Source organism: Sminthopsis crassicaudata, chromosome 1, assembly GCF_048593235.1.
Source record: "Sminthopsis crassicaudata isolate SCR6 chromosome 1, ASM4859323v1, whole genome shotgun sequence".
Lineage (NCBI taxonomy): Eukaryota > Metazoa > Chordata > Mammalia > Dasyuromorphia > Dasyuridae > Sminthopsis > Sminthopsis crassicaudata.
This window is the reverse complement of record NC_133617.1, coordinates 636207297-636226745: the sequence shown is the minus strand read 5'-3', so window position 1 is coordinate 636226745 and position 19449 is coordinate 636207297. Positions and strand designations below refer to the sequence as shown.

At 34.4% G+C, this 19449-nt stretch overlaps 1 protein-coding gene across 13 annotated transcripts in view; it reads right to left on the bottom strand.

Annotated features, from left to right (window-relative positions):
- KDM4C (lysine demethylase 4C) overlaps nt 1-19449 on the bottom strand; it is a 433156-nt gene that overhangs the window by 339656 nt on the left and 74051 nt on the right. For 12 of the 13 annotated variants that reach the window (XM_074282887.1, XM_074282892.1, XM_074282890.1 and 9 more), the window contains one exon: nt 6215-6329. In XM_074282887.1, the coding sequence (XP_074138988.1) occupies nt 6215-6329 (115 nt within the window). Of the gene's footprint in view, nt 1-6214; nt 6330-8435; nt 8515-19449 lie in introns of those variants that run through there. The other variant, XM_074282896.1, reaches the window with a different exon arrangement.

Sequence of the window (19449 nt, the reverse complement as noted above, 5' to 3'; positions counted from 1 at the left end):
AGTCCTGGCCTTCTAAAGGTTCTTTGGGTGTAACATCAGCTGCCATCATGCCCCAAGTCTTTTTTGCCTGGGGCCCTGGATCTGGGCCCCTCATCCTATTTCCCTGAATTAGTTTACACTCTGATGCCCAATGGAGTCCTCTGTTGCATTTTGGACATGGGGTTTTAGGTCTTCTCTCACCCTGTCTTCTCACTGTATCTCCATACCTACACTGAGCTCTTAGATGCCCAATTTTTCCACATTGAAAACATCGCCGAGTTTCTCTAGAAGTCCCTTGCCAGGAGGGACCCTGTCTTTCCACATTCATCATTGTCCGGGTGTAAAAAGCATTTGTTCCCACTGTAGCACAGCGTCTTATGATCTCCTCTAAAGGAGCATCTTTGTCTAATCCCCATATAATTCTTTTGCAAATCTCATTGGCATTTTCCTTAGCCAGATGTCTGGTCATTATTTCTGTAGCTGAATTTTCTCCAATAGTTCTTTTGACAGCAGTTTGCAAACGTCCCACAAAATCTGCAAAAGGTTCATTGGGACCTTGCTGTATTTTAGTGAAAGCCTCTCCACGATCTTTCTGTCCAGGAAGGACACCCCAAGCTTTTATTGCAGCCTTAGCAATTTGTTCATATATTTTCATGGTATAATCAGTCTGTTCTGAATTCTCTCCATACCGACCTTCACCAGCCAAGTGCTCAAAAGTGAATTGTGTGTTAACTCCTATTTCCAAATTGCATCTGACTTGAATTTTACATAATTCATGAAATTCCGCAAGCCATAATAAATTTTCTCCAGGTTCCAGGCATATCCTTGCTATGGATTTCCAATCATTTGGGGTTAGGACTTCATAAGACAAACCATCTAGTAACATTTTAACATAAGCTGATGTAGCCCCATAAAGGGTACAACCTTTTTTCAAATCCTTAATTTTATTCAAATCTAAAGGTGCATATCTTCTCCTTTTTTTACCTACAGAGTCAATATTTTCAATCACAGGATATGCATGTATAAAATCACTTATATCCTGTCCTTCTCTCTTAGCTTTAACCAATGCTTTTTCTAATCTTGTCATAGGCTTAGGCTGCTTCACAGGCAATTCTGTTTGTGTTTCTGCCTCTTCCTCTCCTCCTTCTTGCTCCACCCATGAAGGGTTAATTGAGGGAGGAGATGGGAGGTGCTCCTGTTGCTGTTGCTCAGAATTGTACTTAACTTCATTGTTATCTGATTCATCCTTTTCACCTAGTTTAGTTGACACCTCCCCATTTTGCTCCTTCATCTCTTCCTTTAGAATAACATTTTTTAAAGCCATTTGGATTAAATTGTAGGTATGAATTGTATCTTTGGAAACTGAGTTTGGCCTGGAATTGTAGTGTTCACCTAATTGCTTTCCTACTAATTCCCATTCATCTGGATCCAATTCTTCTTCCAGAGAAAAAGAAGGACATATAACCTTCACAGTTCTTAAAAGTTCAGTAATCTCCTCTAAAATTATAATCAATCCTTGGCTTTTCATAACCTTGATGATGCTCTCTAAACATTTTCCTTGAACAGAAGGTGTTTGCCCCATTTCACTATAAGAGATTCCTGGTTTAGCCCTTAACAAGTTCCTTATTTATCTATTAGCACGCTCACTTAATCTTTAACAAAGTTTCCTCGTTACTCACGGTTCTGGGTCAGAGAGACTGAGATCTAGATTGGAAGCTTTTCTACTGGAATCAGGACTGTGTCTGTCCCTGTTCGGGCGCCAAATTGCAAAGGTCTGGTCTAGCTCTTCTTGTCAGGATAAGCAAAAGTCCTTGCCCCACGTTGGGCGCCAATTGTTGCGTGCTGTCGTCTCTAGAAGCTGCCGGATCGCTCTCTGGGAAGAGATCTGCTGTGTCTTCTACTCAAATCTCTCCGACAGATTCTTCTTCCTGTAATGAACCGTTGTCTCCAGGCAGTTGCTGTTAACTCTTGTCCAAAGAAGTGACTTCCCTTCCTGCAGAGAGCCCCGTCAAGCCTGATGCAATTCAGAGTCCTCTCCTTTCTCTGAGAGTCCTCTCTTTTATTCTCCCAGAGAATGGGCGTGGGATAATGCAAGGGCTTCTGGGAAGAACCACCCCAGCCAATGAGCTTGCCCCCTCTATCAAGTCAACCTGAGTTCTCACCTTGTAATTGTCCAGAAAACCTCAGTTCTCACTTAGTAATCCTAACATAAAAACTTGGATCAAAAAGAACAGTGATACTATCCATCCCTAAGGAAGGAGACCATGCTAGAAACTTGATCAAATGATATCCTATCCCTATCCTTTAGCAACAAGAGAAAGAATAGTATGTTTCATCTTTCCACAGGAAGCTGGAGACCACGCAAGAGATAACAAAGCACAATGAAAAGGCATCCACTTCTCTACTCCACACAAGAGGCTGGAGATATGGCTGGATGCTTGCAAGAGACATTTGCAGCACATAGATGTTTCCTTTCTATCCTCTTCCTAATAGAGGCAGGAAGATTTAGGGTAAGAGTGCTTAGCACAATGTTCAGCACATATAATAAGCCTTTAATAAATCTTTATTGACTAGCTGACCATCCGGGTCACCCCATCACTGGAAGAACTCTAATTTGTCAATTGTCCTTCAAATATGATTCATATGTGCAAACTGGAAACTTCTGGATTCCTATAGTATTTACATTTAATGCTGATAGAAACAGAAGCTTTTGAAACAATTTGTTGCTCAAATGCACCATCTAGTGGACATAATTTCAGCTAAACCATCAGAAAACCTTAACCGTATTAAAGCCTACTGGGACAAAAGTCATATTTGATGTAGATAATACATGTAATCCAGGACTATTCAAATTAAAATAATTCTCTTTTCTCTTTTCTAAGTTTTGTTAATAAAAAAAAAAAGCAGTGCTTTTCAGCAATCTTCATGATAAAATTTTAGAGCTAGAAATTCTCTATTAAATCATTTAATAAAATCACATGACAAATATGAAGCACAGAGGATTTATTTAACTTGATAATGTCCTGGATAATTCAAAGTTGAATGTATAAATAACTAGGATAACCCTTTATCTTTTAAAGTTTGCAGAAGCTTCTATTTCAGAAGCCTTAAGGACACAGGATCTTTTTCTTTTTCCTTTATAATCTTTATGGAACACATAGGTCACTGAATAAAGGGAAGAATAACTATGAGAAGCGAATGCTGATTTAAAAACAAGACAAATAAATTTTTTAAAAGGAAAAAGAAAAGAAATATAACCTTTGTAAGTATTATAGTATCTTGATACCCTGGTAAGACCACTTGCTGGTACTTTGAGACCTGTTATTACAAAACATAACACGAAGGGCTATAATACTAAAATTGAAATAATATCAACCTCCCAAGGCAATTAAATTCAAAACTTCTAAGTCATTTTTTATTTTTTCAAGTCATTCCACATCAACTGCATAGTCACTTCTTTCTCCTACTTCACTGTTAATTTGTTCACTCCATAGTGATCTTGACAAAATAAAAGTGATTGGTATTCACATATGTGGAATATCATTCTCTGAAGTTACCCACAGTATATTACAGAAATATTTTCAAATGATTCCTTAATTCAAGTTAAACTGAGTTTTAGTATTTTTAGCCTTCACTTTTTTTTTTTTAAAGACTTGTGACAAATTTAGTTTGGTCATCTTGTCCCAAGGCAGCATAGTAGCCAAATGCCATAGCATGAAGAACAGATCAAAAATCAAAAACAAGAGATAGTCTGGCACTAACTGATGTCAACAAGGTAATCATGTATATTAAAAATATACAAACCTAAGGAGAGATTTATAAAGGCATTATATTATTTATACATACATTGGAGAAATTTGGATAATGATGAAAGGAGGGAGAAATATAAGTCACATTATTGTATTTTCCTGTATTATTACAAGAAAACACTAGAGAATACTTGCATAGGTGGAAGAAATGGATAAGTCTTTTGAGAAAATATAAAATTAACATAAAGACAGGGAGAGCCCAGAAATCCAAATGTTTGAACATATATTCTGCTAAAAAGAGAGAATTCTTGACATGTGTTTTAATCATATCCCCTAACAATGAATCCTAAAGCTCTATTCTGGGTCTTCTTTTTTTCTTCTTCATAAGTTTGCTTTGTGATTCTACTAACCTTCTCAGATTCAATTATAATAGCTATGCAGATGATTTTCAGACCTATTTATTTAGCCCTAACCGCCTTCTAACTTCTAATTTTGACTGATTATGAGTCTCCAGTGAACTGTCTATCCAACATCTCAAAATGGATGGCCCACAGGAATCATGAATTCAGTATGTTCAATCCTCAGCTTACTGTCTCTCCCAAAATCTTTCTCTCTTCCTAACTTCTTCATTAGGATCAAAAGTACCAGCACTACCATTCTTTCTGTCACCCAAGCTCAGAATCCACTCAGTGTATCTAATCTGAAATGGTATTTCACTTTTGCATTTCCCAAATATACTCTTTTTCCCTCCTCTGACACTGCTGCCATATTCAAAAATCTCATGCCTGAATCATTAGAATATCCTACCAGTAACTATCCCTGCTTCAAGTCTCTCCCAACACCAACTGCTATCAAACTTGATGCTTTTAAGATAAAGATCTTTAGATTTGTATTCTCTAGTTACTCTTAAGAGGGCAAACAAACATAGGTTACTTTCTATCACTTTCTAGTACTTTAATTACCTTGAACAGCAATAATTAAGTTTTTTTTTTAATCAAATTTATCAATTGCTATAAAAGCAATGAAAATGTCAATTTGTAGGAATTGTTAAAACTCTTGCACTAAATGGAAATTCTCTTTCTGAAGGAGGTAAGGGAATCAAGGGCTGCATCTCAAAATTTTTTTAAGGCTGAATGAAAGTATAGCAGAAACTTATAGGCCTCAGTCTACTGATTATCAGGATGAAAATTCTCATCTGATCTCATTTCTAACCAGGACCAGTCAACAACTTGTCAAGAAGCCTAATGGCCTACCATTTCTTAAGGAGTCATTACGTTAGTTGCCAGACTTAGGACACAAAATTAGCTTGGTCATATGTTACAAAAAAATGAAATAATTAAAAATGGCAGCTACCCAAAAAATTCTGGAGAATAATCTCTCTTTTTTTTTTTTTCCTAAGTCTGGGGTTAAGTGACTTGCCCAGGGTCACACAGCTAGGAAGTGTTAAGTGTCTGAGACCAGATTTGAACTCCAGTCCTCCTGAATTCAGGATTGGTGCTCTATCCACTGCGCCACCTAGCTGCCCCCAAATAATCTCCTTTTTAAAAGTGTTCTGGTTTTACAAGGGTCAATGCTGAAAAATTACCCATGCATATATGTTGTAAATAAAAAGCTATAATTTAAAAAAATAAGTGTTCTTTTACATCACATATACACAGCAATTGTGGTTTAAGTAGCCACAGTTTTTTACTCCACCCTTCTATGTAACTTCCACACAACTATTATATTTTCTTCATCCAAACTAGAACCAAAACTGATAGGCTTATGCGCTCAGAAGATAAAATTTAATTCCATTTAGAAATAGCCTTCTTTGAACAAGAATACACACTCTACTGCTTCATCTAGACAGAACTAATAATACCAGTAACTGAAAATGATAGGCATTCTTTCTAAAATATCACTCTTCATCTGCCACAATGTATCATATCACATATTCAACCTTTAGAATAATAGTGTCAAACCCATAGAAATGGAACTACTAAACCATACAAAAGGATTCCTACAGCAGATAATGACATAGAAAACCACATATTAACACTATTTATGTTCAACCATATTTTACTTATTTGTTAAGTGATTAATTATATTAATCTGATTTTGGGATACCCAAGATTGTGGCAGACAGCCTGGCATGGCTGACACTTCTGACCCAAAATACAGACCTCATCTTGCAAACAGTAATTCATATTAATAAGAGCTACTGTGTACATGGAATGCCAAAAATGTTTAATAATTGATTAAAAGGCAAATTCATAATTGATTCAAGATTATTTACAAATGTCAAATATTTTCTCAACTAAGTCACCACTTGGTATATAGATGCTCAACAACAATATTCTTATTCATGTTTTTATTGTTTTGTATCCTGTATCTTTTTTAGCAAAAGTGCACCAATTAAGATATATCATTTTTCTCAAATGCCAAAAATAAAAAGACAATATCCAATGGTCTTTCACAAAAGCCATTATGTACAAGAACAGACATACTTCATCATATATGCTTCCATTGATATCTGCTCCATAGATTGGTGCCACAAAGGTCAAATTCTTCCAGTACTTGCGTTCCAAGTCTTCATAGTCTAAATATCTTGGAGTGCAATACCTGTAAAAAAAAGATGAAAGTAAGTCTAAAGATTTTTAAAGAAATTTATAAACTGTCATTTATTCAAATGATTCATCTCTTTAATACAAACACTATAATAAACTTCTATATTGGTACTTTTATATCCAGTCCAACCACTCTATCAATTTATTTCTCCCTTCTACTATTTAGTAATCTTACTGATGCAACATTCTCTTTCTCATGCAACTACTTGAAAAGCAATTTAATCCCAGTTAACTATCAAATGAATTCCTAATCTTAGCATTCAAAACCTACCACAAATGGGCTTCAAAATATTTTTTCAAAACTTTTCTTGTATTAATTTTTTTTTTTAATGAACTACTTCATAAAGCTAGTGGTGATGTGAATTTTGGAGTGAAGAACACCTAAATTCAAATCTGATATAAAACACTAGTTGTATAACCCTGGGCAAGTCACAATCTCCATTTACTTAAATTTCCTAAATTAAAAAAACAACACAAAAACAAAAGGTAAAAAATAAAAACCATGGTATAATAATACCAAGCTCCCAAATTTGTTGGGAAGATCAAGTGACATATTTGTAAAAAATGATTAGGACCTGGCATATATTAAAGCACTATAGAAATACTAATAATTTTCTTTTCTTCCCGGTTCCCATGCAGCCTTTCACAATCACTGAATCTCTATCTTTCTTTAGTTTGCTTTGAAGGGTGTAGGGGTGAAGGTTGTAGGAGAAAGGAGTAAAGGGGACACATCTAGGCTGGAAATGAACTCCATTCAACCACCTGCAAAACCAAGGATTATAGGCATGTACCCCAGCCTAGCAGCTGTTCAATTATTTCAGTCGTGTCCAATTCATCATGATTCCATCAGAATTTTCTTGACAAATATTTTGGGAGTGGTTTTCTATTTCCTTCTCCAGTTCAATTTACAGCAGAGAAAACTAAGACAAACAGGCTTCAGTAACTTGCCTGAAATCACATAGTTATTAGCATTTTAGTCTAAATTTTAACGCAGGAAAATGAGAATTCATGATTTAAGCCAGTCATTATGCCATCTGGCTGCCTACCACTAGCCCAGTACTATGCCCCAATTTGATGGACTCCCTCCATACCAATCACCTCCCATTGAACTCCCTTCCCTTCTTTTAAGGCATAACTCAAGTGCCACCTTCCTTCATGAAACATTCCCTTATCATTTTTGCCAACTCCAATCAAATAAAACTTCTCTCTCATTCCTTAAACATTTAACAGTACTTTACCTGAAGCTTTCCAAGTGAATTAATCTTCTTTATACTTTATATGCACAAAAGCGAATATTTCCCCTACACACATTTAAAATATTAGCTCTCTAAAATAAGATCTGTAAATTAGTCATCTTTGTATCACTAGCACTTGTACAGAGCTGACATTTAATAATATCTGTTGAGCTGACCAGCATCTCCCTAAAAGCAATTCAATAAACATTTCTATAATCAACAGGAGTACGTTTCAAATGTTCATGATACGAAAAATCTACCATTCAAATACATCTCTATCATAATTTCAAAACAGCATTAAAACCACAGGTTATTTTTCTTCTTCAATAATTCTACTACTTCTTCTATAGTAATTCAACCATTCTGTACAACAAATTGAAACTATACCCAAAAGGCTATAAAAACCATGAATGCCATTGATCAAGCAATACTATTAAGTGAGTATCTCAAAGAGATAAAGAAAAAGGAAAAGAATTTATATGTATAAAAACATCTATAACAGCATTTTTAATGCTTGCAAAAAATTGTAAAACTGAGGGTATTGGGAATTAGGGATGGCTGAATAAAGTATTTATTAAGGCTTTTATTCATTAATAATAATTTATTGATTTAATTAATTTGTTAATAATAAGTTATTAACAATTAATTTATTGATGATAATGGCCAAATAAGGTATTTATTAATATATTATTAATAAGGATTCTGATGGAATACTAATGTGTAATGGAAAAAAAAAATAAGCAGGATGATCTCAGAAAAACCTGGAAGACTTACAAGAATTGAAGCAAAACAAAATGAATAGAACCAATAGAACATTGTAAACAATAACAGCAATATTGTATTACAATCAGCTGTAAATGACTTACTTAGCTATTCTCAGCAACACAATAATCCAAGACAATTCTGAAGAGTTTATGATGAAAAATCCCGTCCACCTTCAGAGAGATGGAATCTGAATGCAGAAGAAATCATACTTTTTCTTTATTTTTTGTCCATGTTATCTTTCATAACACCCATTTGGGTCCCAAGAATATCTACCTAGGAGCAAAGTTAACTAAATCTGGGCAAATCTGCTCCATAACATCACCACCACTGTGGGAGGATAGGGTTATACTAAACCAACCCCAGTTCCAGAATCACAACACCATATGTCATGACTAATATTCTTGATGAAGAGGGCTCTTTTTGATCACTTTATTCCTTTACTTTCTGAGTATTCATTAAGCATATCTTTAATGAATCATTCCTAGCAACATGTAGAAATCAATGTCTAGATTATTCCTAGCAACAGAAAATTTTGCCAAGTTAGAGTTTAAGACTTTTTTTTTCTTTTTCTTTTTCAAATCAAAACAATGTTTTGTTTTTTAACTGCCTTAAGTTTTCTCTTCCTTTCTCTACAATCTTTCAATTATGACGGGTAGTAGATGAACAATCATGTCTGAATGTTTTTTTAGCAACCAAAGATATGATTTATTAGGGCCAAGTGAATTGAAGTAATCAAGGACATCTCAGTGGTCATTTTCTATCTTTTCATAATGTCCAAAACAGAACTCATTATTCCCATTGGTGAATCACTACTTTAACCAAAATTCCTAATAACTGAACTGTCATTCTTAGTCTCAGGTTTCCATCTCCCAGATTCCTTATTCACTCAAATATAAACTACTCTATTTGACACATACAGGCCTTCACAACTAGGCCCCAATCTGTCATTTACATATTATTTATTACTACTTCCCAAATATGCAATTTGTAAAAAGGACTTAGTACACTACTTAGAATAACAGACTTCACATAAACCTTTTTTTCTTTTTCCTTTTTTCTTCCCTTTTCTTCTAGTCACACTGGACATTTCTCTATCTCTCTATTCCTCAATGATATTTCTCTTGTTTCTACACCTTATCACTGACCATCTCATATCTGGAATACATTTCCTTCTCCCTGTCTCATAGAATCCCTCATTTTTCCAGCCACAGCTAAAGCATTCACTTTGACATTTTAACTTTTTTTTTTAGTTCTTAGGCTTCTTTGGCAGAGTAATGAAGTCTTTATTTACCTTCTCAGGATAATGTTTTCTTGTCTACATTCATAATGTAAGGAAATGCTAGCAAAAGATAAGTGAAAATAAAGACTTATTTTCTCCCATCTAAATTCAGGGACTCTTTTGGGATTAACAGCATACAGGTTAAGAATTTTTGTTCTAGGGCAGCCAAGTGATGAAAGATAGAGCACTAGCCCTGAAGGAATGAGTTCAAATCTGGCCTCAGACACTTAACACTTCCTAACTGTGTAACCCTGAGCTAATCACTTAACTCCAATTGCCTCAGGGGGGAAAAAAACCTTTGTTCTACATGAAGACTTTCTTAATGCCTTCTATCTGCCCTAGCAGATTCACTTTTTTTTTATTTATTCTATACACTTAGTCAAGTAATAAATATGAAGCAAGACATAAAACAGGAACATGAATGCCTTCTGAAAATATTCACCACTGTGACTGAGGAGATAAAAGCCTACAGTTCATATTGAATCAAAACAAGTCCCTGTTAATGGTGAGCTCCTTTAAATACTGCTCTTTACAGATGATGTTGATTTCCAGTCAGTCCAAAGTCACTACAAAAAATGAATCTATAATTATGTAAAAGAATTTGGTCTGTCCAACCATTTAATAAAGATCAAATGGATACATCAGTCAACCAACAAGCTTTATTAATCACTTGTTAATATTAGGCACTATGACAAGTATTGAGATACAAAAAAAGAACAAAAAAGACTTTCCTCACAAAAACCTTACATATTACTGAAGGAGCCAACATGTGATCAGATATATATGAAGTAAATAGAAAATAATCTGAGAGATAAGTATTAGTAATACAGGTGGCAAGGGAGACGAATCTTGGGATGGAAACTGAGTTGAAAAGAAAAGAATGGAGGAAAGGCTTCCAGCAGAAAGTGAAATGTGGACTAAAATCTTGAAAGAATCCAAGGAAACAGATAGAATGACGGTGGAACATTCCAGGCCAATGAAAAGACATATAAGATGGGAGATGGAATGTCATGTTCAAAGAATAAATAGGTCGATGTAGCCTGTGTGGAAGGCAGTTAGTGTAAGAAGACTAAAAGGTACCTAAGAGGCAAATTCATAAAAGGATTAGATGTCAACAGGTCTTATATTTGATCCTAAAGGCAATATGGAAGCAATAGGACTCATTGAATGGAGAAGAGGGAGGAGGAGAAGGGCCGTGACAGTGAGAGAGCCACACTGGTTCTGGTATCAGTAGATGGATGGAGGATGGGTCTGAAGAGGAGAGACTTGAGACAGGTAGACCAGTTAGAGGCAAGAGAGCCTACACTATTACAGTGGTTGTGTAGATGGGAAGAAAGGATGTAAAAGAGAAGCTAGGAGAAAGCTAGACAATGTTTTGGTTGCAGATTGAATATGTGGGATGAAAGAGTGTGAAGATTTGAGAATGGAGTAACAAGTTACAGGCCAGATGTCTGGAAGGATAGCAGTAATAATATGGAAAAAGAGAAGGTTTAAGATTAAAATGTAATATGAGGTCTATTATGGACCCATTAGGTTCAAGATACATGTTTAAAGTTAGGCAAAGATTTTGTATGAATCTGAAGAGACACCCTAAGCAACACATAGGACAAGAGTAAAGGAAGCCATTGAAGATTTAACTGACAGGCAGAGAAAATCGAACAGCCCAACATGAGAGATGTAGGCATGAGAGGTAGCCAGCCATGGTGCTCCATTGCTACCCCTTTATTGGAGAGAAAATTGAAGAAGAGCTCCAGCATAGTAAATAAGCCAATTGTGATAAACTTCCAGAAGGATATGGATGAATGGGTTGTGATCTACATCATTCTAGGGCCTCCTGAACCCATGATAATCCAGTTACATTTAAGTTGACTGTCTTGTTTGCGTGTTTGCGTGTGTGTGTGTGTGTGTGTGTGTGTGTGTGTGTGTGAGAGAGACAGAGAGACAGAGAGACAGAGAGACAGAGACAGAGACTGAGAAAAAAGAGTTTACCTCAAAAGAACATAAATTCCTTAAGAGAAAGATTACTTGTTTTATATTTATATCTCCCAACACCTAGCCTAAAATTAGTTGGTATTTAACAAGTACTTATTGAACCTATTATTTCCAGTCTAAGTCATGTTCCTTGTCAGAGAAGACAGAAACAAAATAACTTTTTATCTTTTGTTGATAATGATTTACCCACTAAAAACAGGCATCCCATATTCCTCTTTAATATTCTACTTGCTTCTCAATCTAGCAAAAACAAACAAAAAATACCCAACATCTGTTAGCTACCCTCACCAGCTGCAACTCATTCTAAGCTTTAATACTCTGGATGTTACTTTTCAGGACTGATTATGTCTTTCTTTTATATTTACCTTATTTCCTAGAATTCCTTCCATCTTCTCTAGGTATTTTTTAAACTCTAAATTGGCTAATTAAGCATTATATATCCACATTGTTTTTAGACATCATTTTTAAATCCTCTTTGGAATTTTTCCCCCCTTATCTTCAAAATTTCATCACTGAGAGTTTTCAATTGCCACATTCCTCCAAGGGACTTTCATACCTACCAACAGCTTCCAATTCACCCTTGAGAGAGTCATACTCCACTTAACTTTCCCTGGGAAATTTTAGTCTACAGTATCTTATCTTTTTTCTGAACCCTATAATATTTGCTTTCTCAGAATGTAGAACATGTCAGACTTGGCCCAGATTTCTTCTTTTTTCTACAAATTCTGACAGGAAGTTATCAGTCAGTCAATAAATATTAAGCACTTTTAATTGTGCTAAGTGCTGGGAATACAAATACAAATTAAAAGACAGTCTTTGCCCTCAAAAAGCTGGCAATATGATGAATGAAGACAACTCATAAAAGTAATGAAAAAGGCAAGAGGGTAGAGAGGTACCTAGGGTAGTAGTATGATGTAAAATTCCAAAGAAGTGCAAAAGCAGTCCAGCTAGTAGGAATAGACTGACAATTCTGGTCCCCTTTCTTAAAATTGAAGTTTTAGAGCTCTTGGCTCCAATCTGTAAACAGAGGAACTAAACACTGGGGCAGTGATGAAATGTACTGTAGAAGACTGATTCAATTTAGCAGGATGGTGATAATGCCCACTGATGAAGTTCCTGAGGCATAATGGAGTTCAAAAATAGTGAAGAAGCTGTAGGAAATGAGACAATAACTGGAAGTCACTTCTTAATGTTTCTATTCCAGAAACAATTTTTTTCATGCCAGTGAGAATGAGATCCTGTATTGAATTTAGGCTGAAATGAACATGGAAGAATTGTTGAATAGAAATAATACTACAGAAGACCAATTGGTGTGAGGGTCTGGGTTAGCTCCTCTGAAGGGCTCAGAATAAGTCCTTGTCAGGATAAGCAAAAGTCCTTGCCCCTCGTTGTGGGCGCCAAAATGTAAAGGTCCTATTGTCTCTCAATTGTAATCCTTCTCTGGGAGGAAATCTCTTTTCTGTAAAATCTTTTCTCTGTGTGCAGGTTTCTTGGGAGGCTTCTGGAACCTCCAGCCAGCCTCTTCTTCTTCTTCCTGAATCCTGGCTCTGAATCTCCTCTAGCTCTTGTCCTTCCCCAATCCAGACTGCTCTTCCTCCAGGCCGCCATCCCAACTCTGGCCCAGACTCAACTGACTCCAGGCTCAATGTTGTCTTCTTTTATCCTCCCAGAGAATGGGCGTGTGAGAACTCAGGGGCTTGTGGGAAAATTACTTCAACCAATGAACTTGCTCCTTTTTAAAGGTTGTATAAACTCCTTTTGATATATAAACTCCTCCTCAGAAGTTCAAAGGGGTAAACTCCCCTTAAAGGCCTGAACCAAAGGTGTGAACTAGAGAATTGTTAAATACCAACTTAGTACTTAGTAAGAAACTAACAAATTGGGAGGTTATAATATATAAGTAATAAGAACTAAAGAGCCAATTGTGTGAATGAACAGAAAATGAAAGATGTGAGAGTAGTTCTAGAAAGAAAAAAAGATATAATTTGAAAAACTGGATAGAAAAAATGTACATAAGAATAATGTATGGCTTCTCCCATAAACTTGTGGACTGTAAAGAAGAGATGCTCAGATCTGGGTGAAAGAATGAGTTCTATTTTGGTCATGCTGGGTTTGAGATTCCCTTTTGCCATCTCAAACTGAAGCATTTTACCACTTGAAAATTTCATTTTGAGATGATACTGGACACCCAGATGTAGATGTACAGCTACAATGTAGGATTCACATGAAAAATTAGGATAAGGTAAATATAAAGGGAGAAACAGAAGACTTGATATGGAAATTATCTATATGGAAAGTAATAAATTTGTGATTGAATGAAATAACTAACGGGAAAAAGGAAACACCAAATAAAAAAAAAAAGGGGGGGGGGGGCAGGGGGATGGCCAAGCTGGTAGTCTGAGGAATATCTTGCTCACAGGAAAGGTAAAGAAGAATGTAAAGTAACATTCAAGATGGTAGGTAGAAAATTAGTAGAGTGTGTAGTGTGATGGAAGTCAATAAAAGATAGCTTCTGGGGAAAAGGGAAGTTATTAAAAACTACAAAGTGGTAAAGCAAGATGAAGACAAAGAAAAAAATCATTTCATCAATGATAATCTTAAAGATAACAATTTCAGTAATTCAGTAAGTGGATGGTGAAGAAAAGGAGAGAGTGAATATGGACAGGTAGGTAAGAGAGTGAAGGAGGGAATGGGAAGGCAAGGGAAAAGACACAGGGAAACAGGGAGAGAAGGAGAGGGAGAGAACAGAAATGTACATACATATACAGGAGATATCAGGATCAAGTGAAGATTTTTAAATATAAGGGAAGCTATAATGTTTTTATGCAATAAAGGAAGTGATAAAATATTGGGAGGGCAATGGAAGATAAAGATCAAAGAGACAAAGTATAAGGAGAAAAAAAAGGAGAAAATTCTTCTTGGCATATTATTTTTTTAAATATTTACCATCAAAATTCATTCCCCCTGAAAAAGCAAAATATGTTATTATATATACAAAACTGATTGCTTTTAGGTGTAAGGATCTTTAAGAAGTCTCTGATGGTCTGGATTTCTAATATATTGAATTCCAAAGTCCATTCCTAAAAGTTTCCTGCATTTCAAACCCTGTGACCTGTGACACTTTCCCCAATGAAGGAAAAAAGAAAAGGAAGAAGGAAAGAGAAAGAGAGGCAGAGGGAAATAAATATAATACTTACATACACATACATTAAAAAATTGCCTACAATGTAGGCAATGTGTACTTCCTTGTTAGATATATTACTTTTACAATATAGTTGACAAAATATAATTCCCCTGTCATCCAATATGAAAATTCTGGACAAACTATATTTTATTTTCCCTTATGATAAACTTATAAATGTATGTTATGTATGAGCATGTAAACATATACAAGTTTGGTGGTCCAAATACAGATCTCTCCAAAAAAAATTTCTTTGGAAGAAAAAAATAAGGACATAACCAAATAACCCTCAAAATAGTTCAAATTCAGAGTTTTTAAGTAAGATGGTGTGCCACCCCATACATCTATTTAAATTAACAAGATGCTCTATACCAAGGTTATTCTAAGAAGAGATTCATAGATTTCATACTGCCAATGGCATTATAAATAAGGTTAGAAACCTCTTTCCTATGCCCTGATTCCTTCAAGAATCAATCCATTCATTCTTGCCAACATGGTTACTTTAAGGGAAGGACTCCCAGTTCCCAAAGGAAGTCAAGTCAAGAATAATAATAGAGAGGGAAGTATTACAAACATAAAACAAGCTTCCTAATCCTGAAGGGAAGATTCAAAAGGGGTGGTGGGAATGGGGAAGGAAAAAAAAGAAAAGGACTCTGATGGGGAGCCCCATAGATTTTTGGGGAATGCTAAACAAACTGTGGTATATAAATTCAATGTAATATTACTGACACTTAAGTAACTTTTTGGTGAACTTGGGCAGTACAAACAAGTGAAATGAGTAGAATCAAAATTACAATATATACACTCACAACATACTGTGAAGAAAAATAACTTAAAACAACTTAGAAACTGTGATGAAAGCAATAAGACCCAATAAGGAAACATTACTGCATACCCACCAGAGAATTAAAACAAGATATAACATTTATGAATGTAGCCACGGGAAAGGTTCATTTGACTTGACTTTTTTTTTTCTTCTTTCCTCTCCTCACCATCAAACCCCTAACCCCATGTCTGTACTAAAGATTAACACTAAAAGTTGAAAGGAAATACAAATTAGCACAATTATAAAAGAAATGTTATAGAAACTACCATTTATTTTAAAGCAACAGCACAAAATGGAGATGAAATATTTCATTAAAAATGATTTTGTGTTTTCATATGTACGTATATAGAAATGTTTTTGGTATTTAAGTAGAGAATTATATTTAAATAATATCAACAAAGATGATACATAAACAAGTCTGTTTATACTCGTGAATAGTGTCAAGAAGAGAAAAGGAGTAGCTAACCAACAAAAGTAATCAGCTTATGGAATCTTTAAGGCTATGCCCAAATCTAAAAAACTCCAACCTAGCTGCTGAATATTTTCATTAGGAAGTTGAGGATTCCATAACAAATCAAACCCTTGAGAAGGACTTATTTGAATAAGGAAAGAGTGCTTTCCTTCTCTTCCCCATGACCTACTATACACTCTCCCTCCAAAAAAAACCCCAAATATGTTATGGATTGGAATCAGACAGATAATAGCTGTGCAAGATTTACATAATCCATCAGTAAGAACCAATCTTAGTATGTTCTCTCCATTATATATAAAAGCCAGAATTTTATTTTGGAAGCGGGAAGGGTAGGCGAGTTAAGTGTGATCTATATTCAGATCAAAACTAAATGAATGTTTTTATTTTTTATACATCTTAAATCCTTCTACCTTAACTTGGCTAACTTTTAACATTATATTGTCTATTAAATAATTTCATTTCTTTATGCAAGGTCAGGTTATAATTAATTTTCAGCCTTTGCATCTTTTTTTTTTAATACATGTTTTCTAGAAATATGTAATTCAAACATTCATTACATATCTATTATATACAAAGCTTGCTAATAGGGTCTAAAGCTTAAAAGAAGAAAAAAAAAACCCTAATATGTAACAACAATAACATAAATATTGATATAGTATTTGCTATATGTCAGGTATTATGCTAAGTGCTTTACAGTTAGTGTCTCATTTGATCCTCACAACAATCCTGAGAAGATGGTATAATTACTTTACAAACAAGGTGGGTTTAAATGATCTACCAAATTGACACATAACTAGAAAGTGACTGAGGCCAAATTTGAACTCAGGTGGATCCTTTCTGATTCCAGGCCCGGGATTCCATCCACTGTACCACTATAAGAAACTAGAAACACAATATCCAGTGATTAGGAAATGGTAGAACAAAATGTAGGATTTAAATGTAATGATTTGTTGAACTAGAAGAAACTACAAATATGAAGAATTGACAAAAACACAGACTTTAAAACAATGATGCAAAGCAAAAACTAAGCAATATACACAAATAAAATTACATAAAGTGACACTAAAACACAAGACAACAGATGAATGAAATGGTGAATCTTGACTTCAAAAGACTTCACATAAAACACTCTCAACAGAGAAATGATCAATCATGGGTATAGAATAAGGTCTATTACCAGACATGTTCAAAGATGTAATGCAGCTTAACTCTGTAACAAGAAACAATATAATTTTTTTTTAAAAAATTAAGTACATCTTTTTTTTTAACCATACCTGCTTTTATGTCACATTTTTTCATCCCTCCCTACATAAATTCCTGCAAAATATAATAATAAAAGAAACCATAATTACTACTACCACTACAACAGCAACAGCTAGTATAGATAGTAATACCATATTCTGTGCTAAGCACTTTACAATTATTACTCATTTGATTCTCACAACAACATGGGAAGTAGGTATTCTACTTTTTCCTATTTTACACTTGAAGAATCTGAGGCAAAAAGAGGTTGTGATTTGTCAAAGTTCACACAGCTAGTAACTATGAGCAAATTTGAATCTGCAGTTGACTTCAAGCTCAGTGTTCTATCTACTATGAAACTAGCAGCCTCTATTTATTACCAAAGGGGTGAGATAATATTATACATAGTATTACAAATACAAGTAATGTGTTGACTTTCTTAAAGGGAAGATTCACTTGGGAGGAGAAAATATTCAGAAATGAATTTCAGATAAAAGTAAAAATAATAAAACTTGGTAAGGAACCACAATGTGCCTTGATTTTCTGCTAAAATCTATTTGTATTGTATAGATTGTAATGTTTAATAAAGGGATGGTGGTACTAAATATTAAAACCAAGATTTATATAAAGATATAAACTACAGACTAGGAAAATTAACCTATCACTATAAGCTGTACCTACTCACTGGGATCAGAACCTTATTAATGTTCAATATGAACTACCTCTTAACACTCAACTGGTCTCAGCTGAGGAGTAGGAAACAGGACAGAATATCCCCTGTACTGTTTTCCACTGAAATAAATCTTTAGTGCCCTTTATCATGAGAGTTTTTCCTGGATAGGAACAGATGGATGAAAAGATGGAACAGCTCCTGTTACCAGTGATAATTATTTTGCTTTCAGCATAAATTTCATAACTGTGCTGAAGACCATATGGTCATTAGGAAAAACACAAAGTGGACTATACAGAAATATGGCTCATGATTTAAATAGTAACTTCACTGAAATTTCTAATGAATTGCCACTATATTATAGACACAACAATTTTTAATTTGTAAAGCAATTCAATAGGTAATGAAATAGGTCTAAACACTAATACATAAAAGAACATAGCTAAATTAAATTAGATGAAAGTGTTAAAAATTTTAAAGAGAATTTCAAACTAAACTAAGAAATAAAATTTATTAAGAAATCCAGAATACCCCCAACCAAAAATTAAACTTGAAATACAAAAATTAAAAGGAGAAATCAATAATATTGAAAGTAAAAGTAAAACAACTATTGAATTAATAAATAAAACCAAGAGTTGGTTTTATGAAAAAGCCAATAAAATAGATAAACCTTTGATAAATCTGATCAGAAAAAAGAAAGAGGAAAATCAAATTGTTAGTCTTACAAATGAAAAGGGGGATCTTTCCACCAATGAAGAGGAAATTAGAGAAATAATAAGGAGTTACTTTGCCCAACTTTATGCCAATAAATTTGATAACTTAAGTGAAATGGATGACTTCCTCCAAAAATATAGTCTCCCTAGATTAAAGAGGAGGAGATAAATTGCTTAAATAGTCCCATTTCAGAAAAAGAAATAGAAAAAGCTATTAATCAACTCCCCAGGAAAAAATTCCCAGGACCAGATGGATTCACACGTGAATTCTACCAAACATTTAAAGAATAATTAGCCCCAATGTTATATAAACTATTTGAAAAAATAGGGGATGAAGGAGTCCTACCAAACTCCTTTTATGACACAGACATGGTACTGATACCTAAACCAGGTCGATTGAAAACTGAGAAAGAAAATTATAGACCAATTTCCTTAATGAATATTGATGCTAAAATCTTAAATAAGATATTAGCAAAAAGACTTCAGAAAATCATCTCCAGGATAATACACTATGATCAAGTAGGATTCATACCAGGAATGCAGGGCTGGTTTAATATTAGGAAAACTATTAATATAATTGACCATATTAATAATCAAATTAATAAAAACCATGATCATCTCAATAGATGCAGAAAAAGCATTTGACAAAATCCAACATCCATTCCTACTAAAAACTCTTGAAAGTACAGGAATAAATGGACTATTCCTTAAAATAATCAGGAGCATATATTTAAGACCGT